Genomic DNA, 7,130 nt, shown 5'->3' on the forward strand with positions numbered 1-7,130 from the left:
AGAAGCGCAGCTTAGATGGTTCGGACACGTGCAGAGCAGAAGCCTAAATGTCCCAGTTAGGAGGTGTGAGCTGTTGGCTTTGGCAGGTACGAGAAGAGGTAGATGGCGGCCTAAGAAGTATTGGGTCGAGGTGATCAGACAGGACATGCCGCGGCTTCAGATTTCCGAGGACATGACTCTTGATAGGAAGGTGTGGAGGTCGAGCATTAGGGTTGTAGGTTAACGAGTAGTCGAGCGGTTTTCCTCTTTGTCCCAATTTCCCTCTTTGTACCGACGGGTATGATAGTGTTTTGTCTAGCTCTGCTAGTGATTTATGTTGTGTTTCACACTTTTGCATAAAAATATTTGCGTTACTGCCTTTTCATTTATTTGCTGGTTCTCACGTTGCTTATAATATTTTTCGGGTTTTGTTGTCACAGATCTATTGTCTCTGAGCCGAGGGTCCCCCGAAAACTGCCTCTCTACTCCCTCTGGGATAGGAGTAAGGTTTGCGCACACGTACTTTTCCCAGACCCCACTGGTGGAATTTTATTGGATTGTTGTTTATTTGTTTGTTCCTAATGAGAAGCTTTCATTAAAAGGAAGAATAAAATGGTATTCAGGGATACAATTCAGTAGTCAATATAGTGGGAGAAAAATTATAATATATCTGGATTTGCTAACAGAGATAAAGAAAAACTATAAATCTCATTTATAATTAATAGAGTGTTTTGTATTTGTATTAGTTATCAGTAACATGCACTCAATGAAATAATTGAGATATGCATTATTTGGTCTGAGAAAATGACCATTATAAGAAAGAAAAAGGAAGAACAAAAAGTTTATATATGTTGTACAATACTAGTAGTATACAATGGTATATCAAATATTACTGAAGCTAATTGTTAGAAGGGAAAAGGTCTACATTTACTTATTTTTGAATATTGTCTAAATCTAACCTCCATTATACTATTCAACCAAATTTACCCCTATCATTATAGTATCCGACCAAATTTAACCTACCATTAGCAAACTTATAAAAATTACCCCTCATTCTGTTAGGAGACCTAGAATCACCCAAATCACTTTAGTTAAGTTACTTATTCTTCTTCTTGATCCGCTATTTTTAATATACTTGGTATTTATCGGCTTTCTTAATTGGAATAAGGAAATAAGAGAAAGAAATACTAAAATAATACGACGGTTAATAAACAAAGTATAATAAATTAAAGAATCTAAATTAGGTAGTTTGTCTAAATTCCAAAAGTATTTACAATACTTCAGCTTTAGTGAATTCGTTCCACAAAAAAGGTATAATACTTTGCAAGTATTATTGATAGTAGTTGATTTCCTTGGTGACTTTGCATTATCGAATTCAAGTTTGCTTTAATCAAATGCCTACACATTGTGCACTCTTAAATTAGTCAATCGAATACTAACTAGACAATTTACAAAATATATTCAAATGTATATGTACATACATGATGAGCAGCCACATAAAATACATAACAAATAGACCCACAAAATTCTGCAGTGTGTATATGGCTGAAAAATTATAAATCTTTTCGATCAATTCCAAAACCATTATCACAAGAGGAGAGGTGGGTGTAATAGTAATTAAAGATATCCATGAATAATTTTTATAGTTTAGTACCTTTAGTATTCACCTTAATAGTAATTTCTGAAAATAGTAGATTAAGAAGAAGAACAAGTAATTTAAATAAAAGGAATTTGGGAGATTTTGAATTTCCTAACGGATTGAGGGGTAATTTTTAAAATTTTGCTAATGGTAGGATAAATTTAACCGAATAGTATAATGGTAGGAATAAATTTAGCTGAATAATAAAAACGGCGGTTAAATATAAATAATATCTAAGTAGAGGGTTAAATTTGGACCTTTTCCCTTTGTTGGAATCTAATATAGTGACAAACAGAGTTGATCCAACCAAATATCGTCGAAAATTAACAGATGGGAATGTGAAAAGCACGCACTTGAAACTGCGTCCGCAGTTGACGCCACAACATTACATTATTTTCCCATTTTTCCCATATACTAATTCTTTTTCATGTTACCTCTGTCACCCAACACTGCTTACTCATCATCACTTTCCTCCCTCCCCTAATACCCTAAACCACTCTCTCTCTCTTTCTTTTCTTTTCTTCCTCTCTGTGCAAAAAAAGCCGCCATGAAAGTACCTGAAAACGAGAGTACTCCTGAAAACGATCCCATTGAACCCACTAATCCCATTATTCACTCTAATTCCCAGCTCCTTCAATCTCTTCTCGATTCCATTCCCCACACTCAAAGCTTTAAAGGAAAATGGTCTTTAATCAGAACCAAACTCTCCACACTTCAATCTCACCTCTCAGACCTTTTCGCTGCTTCCATTAACGCTTCCAATAATCCTCTTTACAACGACCTCCTTCTCTCTCTCTCCACCACTCTCTCCGACGCGCTTTCTCTCTCCTCCATTTGCCATTCCGCTAACCCACCTGACGGCAAACTCAAAACCCAGAATGACATCGACTCAGTTTCAGCGAAACTCGATAACCATGTTAGGGATTTAGAGGTTCTAATTAAGAGTGGGGTCCTCCATGAAAACGGTACCGTTTCGTCAACAACAACCTCAAAGCGGGAGAGTATTCGGGCCGAATCGAGGAATCTGATAACTCGGCTTCAGATCGGGACCACTGAGTCGAAAAACTCGGTGTTAGACTCGTTGCTTGGGCTTTTACAAGAAGACGACAAAAATGTATTAATTGCAGTAGCTCAGGGAATCGTTCCGGTGCTCGTGCGCTTACTCGATTCCAGCTCTTCACCTGAGATCAAGGAGAAAACAGTCACTGCCATAGCTAAAATCTCCACCGTTGATTCCAGCAAACATGTTTTGATCGCTGAAGGCTTAGGCCTTCTGAATAATCTCCTCAGAGTTCTCGAATCTGGTAGCGTGTTAGGGAAAGAAAATTCATGCGTAGCTTTACAAGCATTGGGCCATACAAAGGAGAATGCAAGGGCAATTGGGTCAAGAGGAGGAATTTCATCTTTATTAGAAATTTGTCAAACAGGAACACCCAATTCTCAAGCTATGGCAGCTTCCGTGCTTAAAAACTTAGCCGTTTTCCCAGAAATTAAAGAGAATTTCATGGAAGAAAACGCTATAATGATACTTTTAAGGTTATCCACTTCTGGTACAGCATTAGCCCAAGAAAATGCAATTTCGTGTTTGTGTAATTTGATTTCAAGAGACAACAACATGAAACTCTTAGTGGCTAGGGAAGGTGGAATTGAAAGCATAAAAAATTTCTGGGATTCAGCTCCTTCAGTTCAAAGTCTAGAGGCCCCTGTTCTTATGTTGAGAACTTTAGCTACGTGTCCATCAGTAGCTGACGTTATTGTGGAAAATGAATTTTTACCTCGGATTGTTGGGGTTCTGAATTGTGGGGTATTAGGTGTGAGAATTGCTGCAGCTAAAGCAATTTACGATTTGGGATACAGTACTAAAACCCGAAAAGAACTAGGCGAAATCGGGTGTATTTCTCTGTTAGTGAGAATGATCGAAGGTAAAGCTGTAGAAGAGAGAGAAGCAGCAGCAAGAGCATTGACGAATTTAATGGTATATGCTGGAAATAGGAAGATTTTTAGGAAGGAAGAAAGAGGTATTGTGAATGCAGTTCAGCTATTAGATCCATTGGTACAAAATTTAGACAAAAGGTATCCTGTTTCATTATTGGCTTCGCTTGTGTATTCCAAGAAATGCCGCAAACAAATGGTGGATTCAGGGGCTTGTGTGCATTTGCAGAAGTTAGCTGAAATGGAGATTGATGGTGCAAAAAAGCTCTTGGATTGTCTTGGTAGAGGCAAATTATGGGGAGTTTTTACCAGACATTGAGCAACAGTAAATCACAAGGGAAGCAATTGCAATCAATCTGTATGTATAATAAAGTTGAGTTTTTTTTAATCTAAATTAAATTTACGATTTGTAATTTTAAAGGGTTTTTCTTTTTTCTTGATTATGTTCATATAGATTGTGGTTATTATAAGTTAGTGGTAGAAAAAAGTAAATGTTGGTTAGTAGACTAGATGTAATATCTTTGGTTTGTTGACCTAACTTGATAGGTGTTTTCTTGTTTTTCTACCCAAAAATCGAATAAATTAAGTGAAGATGTCTTCTCTTTGAGTTTATGCTTCGTTGTAACATTTATTGAGAATTTGTTGCCTTTATGAGAAGCTGTTGTGCCATGATATTTCATAGCTCATGTATGATGTAATTATACGTGTATTTTTGAGGAACTCAATATAGGTGATTGGTGTCAGAAAATGATCATATTTTGATTGAATCATGGACCATATGAATTTATTATGATAATCCTGTTTGCCTCGTGAAGAAGGCTTTTGGCATGGAGTTTATAATTCAAGAGGCTTCAATCGTGGTCCATACGAATTTAGTATGATTAATGATTATGATTGTCCGTCTTGTGAATAAGGGAAACTGCAGCCAAAATTTGCACTACTGCTATGATCCTTGTCCAAAATTGTACTACTATTCACCCATTTGTTTATTACAGTAAAGTCACTATTGAATTTGCTAGCCGAGTTCAGCAATTTTGACTCTATTGAAAGGTGTTAGAAGTTGTGTTTCTATTGGAAGTCCTCTTTTATTTTATTTTTCAATTGGAAAGGTTTTATTGGAAATAATGTTTAGACTCTTGAATTTAACGATTGGTTTTTTTTTCATCATATAAAATATCAATTATTCATCTTAACAAATCACTGGCATTTGTGAACTACAAAAGACGGAGTTGCTAGTTGTATTGTTTTAAATTTGGGCGGTTTGATAACTGCAAATAAACATGGTCAAGGACAGAGCCAACCACGACATAATAGCGAGGAGTCGTCTTAAGAAGGATTATTGCCGAGGTCAAGCAAAGGGGTAAAGGAAGCAACGGTAGTATAGCTTAGTAATAGATATAAGGAATATTCCGTTGGATATTCTATATGTTGTACTTTTTAGGGTTTCTTGGGATAATCCTTATAAATAGGAAGAGATAAAAGAACGAATCTTGACCTTTTGATAAGAGCACTTGTAAAGGGGAGGAAGAATCACCCAAACCATCTAACATTTGGGTGATAAATTTCTCTTTATTACATTTATTGCCATTGTGTACATTTATTGCATGTTCTTATTACAACATTAATTGATAATCGTTGAACACGTGCCTGATCTTTATTACTCTTAAACGCGATCTCATTCCACGGATCTGTCTAAGTTTTTAATCTAGATCTTATTATATCTAATTAGGATTCACCCTTTATTTCCTCATTAATTAGTTTAACAAAAAACTTAACACTTTTTGATCAAACACTAGTTACACTCGGAGAGCAGAAAAACGTGCGAGATGAGAATCTGTTTGTGACTTTTATAATTTCTTCCCAATTAATGAAAGTTTTGATTAAAGTCTGAGGAAGAAATATGTTTAATTTTTGGAAGTTGGAAAATATCCATCACAGTTAAGGACCAAAGCCAACGCTGTCACTCGCTTCTCTGGTACAGCCTCCTCCATATGTTTTTAAACCACTGCCGCGACCATCAACTATAATAATCACGGGCTTCTGCTGGTATATTCAACATAAGGCAGCTTTACCAAATCGCATTCTTTAATCAATATAGGAATACGGAAATACCAAATCCTAATTGGTTCCAGCAACATAACAAGTCTCAGCTCGCCAAACTTCCAAGGCTTTGGTGCATATCACGCATTCGATAATTACCGCATACAAAAATCTTGTATTTAAGTAGAGAATGATAGAGTGACGGGCTCGAAATCCACATGTAGGTGTGATTATTCTACTTTTGGAGGAAGTTGGATTATTTTTCGGGTACTTTCTAATCGATATTTGTGACAAAGACAATTATCTTATAAAACTAGATATGTATTTGTGTTATAATTTGCAACTACGCCTTATAAATGAAAAAAGTCTGCGGAAAATAGACGAAAACAAATGGGATTGTTCAAATTGTTGCAATATTTATGAAAATGAGATTCCATGATGTTAGCTTGTGGTTAGAGTGTCTGTTTTGAGCTGTGGGCCTCTTCGTCTGAACATAATAACCAAATCCTTCTCCATTTTATTATCGTTAGACTAAGAAAGGAAATTGCTAAGAAGAGAGGGAATCATTGAATTGACCAATAGTGTATTTATGTTTTTCCTTGTCCTCTACTTAACAACTGTTATTATTTTATAGTCCTTTTTTTTTTTTTTACCATTTATTAATTTTTAACTATTTCAATGTCGTATTTTAGCTTCTTTTTTTCCCTTTATTCATTATTCTTTTTCACCACACTATAATCTTTGAAAATCCTAGATCAGTGATATAACTATTTTTTGATATTAGTGGTATTTGTGTCAATGTATGCACCTATCAACTATTTCACTAGGTAACTATTAAATTTTACCCTATAAAAAAATTTTTCACTAGGTAACTATTAAATTTTACCCTATATAAAAAAAATCACTAGGTAACTATTGCCTTGCACCAACATAAGTAGAAGTGAAAAGAACAAGAAAGCCAAAACACGATATTGAAAATCTTATGATCAAGGAAAAGTTATAACTTTTTTGATAACTGTAGTAATTTGTATGCACCTCGATTATTTTACTAAATATTTGTTCTCTCACCCAAGCAATGTATATTACTTCTGTATACGGTTTAGGCATATGGAAAAAAGATCCATATTTTTAGAATTATATATGGACTTATATTATAATCTATTAGTCATACCTTTTCGGTCTACATGAATCCCAGTAGTAATGGTGAATGTAGAAGAAAAAAAATCAGTTTCTTTTCATGAAATTACTTCTCCAAAGGAATATCAAGCAGGGATAAGGTTATTGATTAAGTTTGTAGTTTAGTCAGGTTTTGAGGTACTAGCTATATAGTGGCTGGTAGTAGGCCATAATTCTTGATTTGGAAGAGTAGAACCATGTGCATTTGTCTTATGCATTATCTAAAAACTGATTTTCCTGCTGGTAGTTACCCAAACAAGCAATCTATCTATCTTTCTAAATTTCTTCACTTTTCTTTCATAATCTTCTTATATCAATACAAACACATGCCAGTAAATGTCTGTTGCTTGCCAATATATATATA

The 7,130-nt window shown here is 35.0% G+C and overlaps 1 protein-coding gene across 1 annotated transcript; it reads left to right on the plus strand.

Annotated features, from left to right (window-relative positions):
* Positions 1-2,031: 2,031 nt before the first annotated feature.
* Positions 2,032-4,222, plus strand: LOC109219632. Its single transcript, XM_019384106.1, has one exon. The coding sequence runs from the start codon at positions 2,166-2,168 to the stop codon at positions 3,867-3,869; it is 1,704 nt and encodes a 567-aa protein (XP_019239651.1). The 5' UTR covers positions 2,032-2,165; the 3' UTR covers positions 3,870-4,222.
* Positions 4,223-7,130: the final 2,908 nt, after the last annotated feature.

This window comes from Nicotiana attenuata, unplaced genomic scaffold (assembly GCF_001879085.1).
Source record: "Nicotiana attenuata strain UT unplaced genomic scaffold, NIATTr2, whole genome shotgun sequence".
In the NCBI taxonomy this organism is placed as follows: Eukaryota; Viridiplantae; Streptophyta; class Magnoliopsida; order Solanales; family Solanaceae; genus Nicotiana; species Nicotiana attenuata.

Excerpts from the sequence above, each read along its gene's own strand:
- LOC109219632 (XM_019384106.1), top strand. The coding sequence starts at position 2,166 with ATGAAAGTACCTGAAAACGAGAGTACTCCTGAAAACGATCCCATTGAA.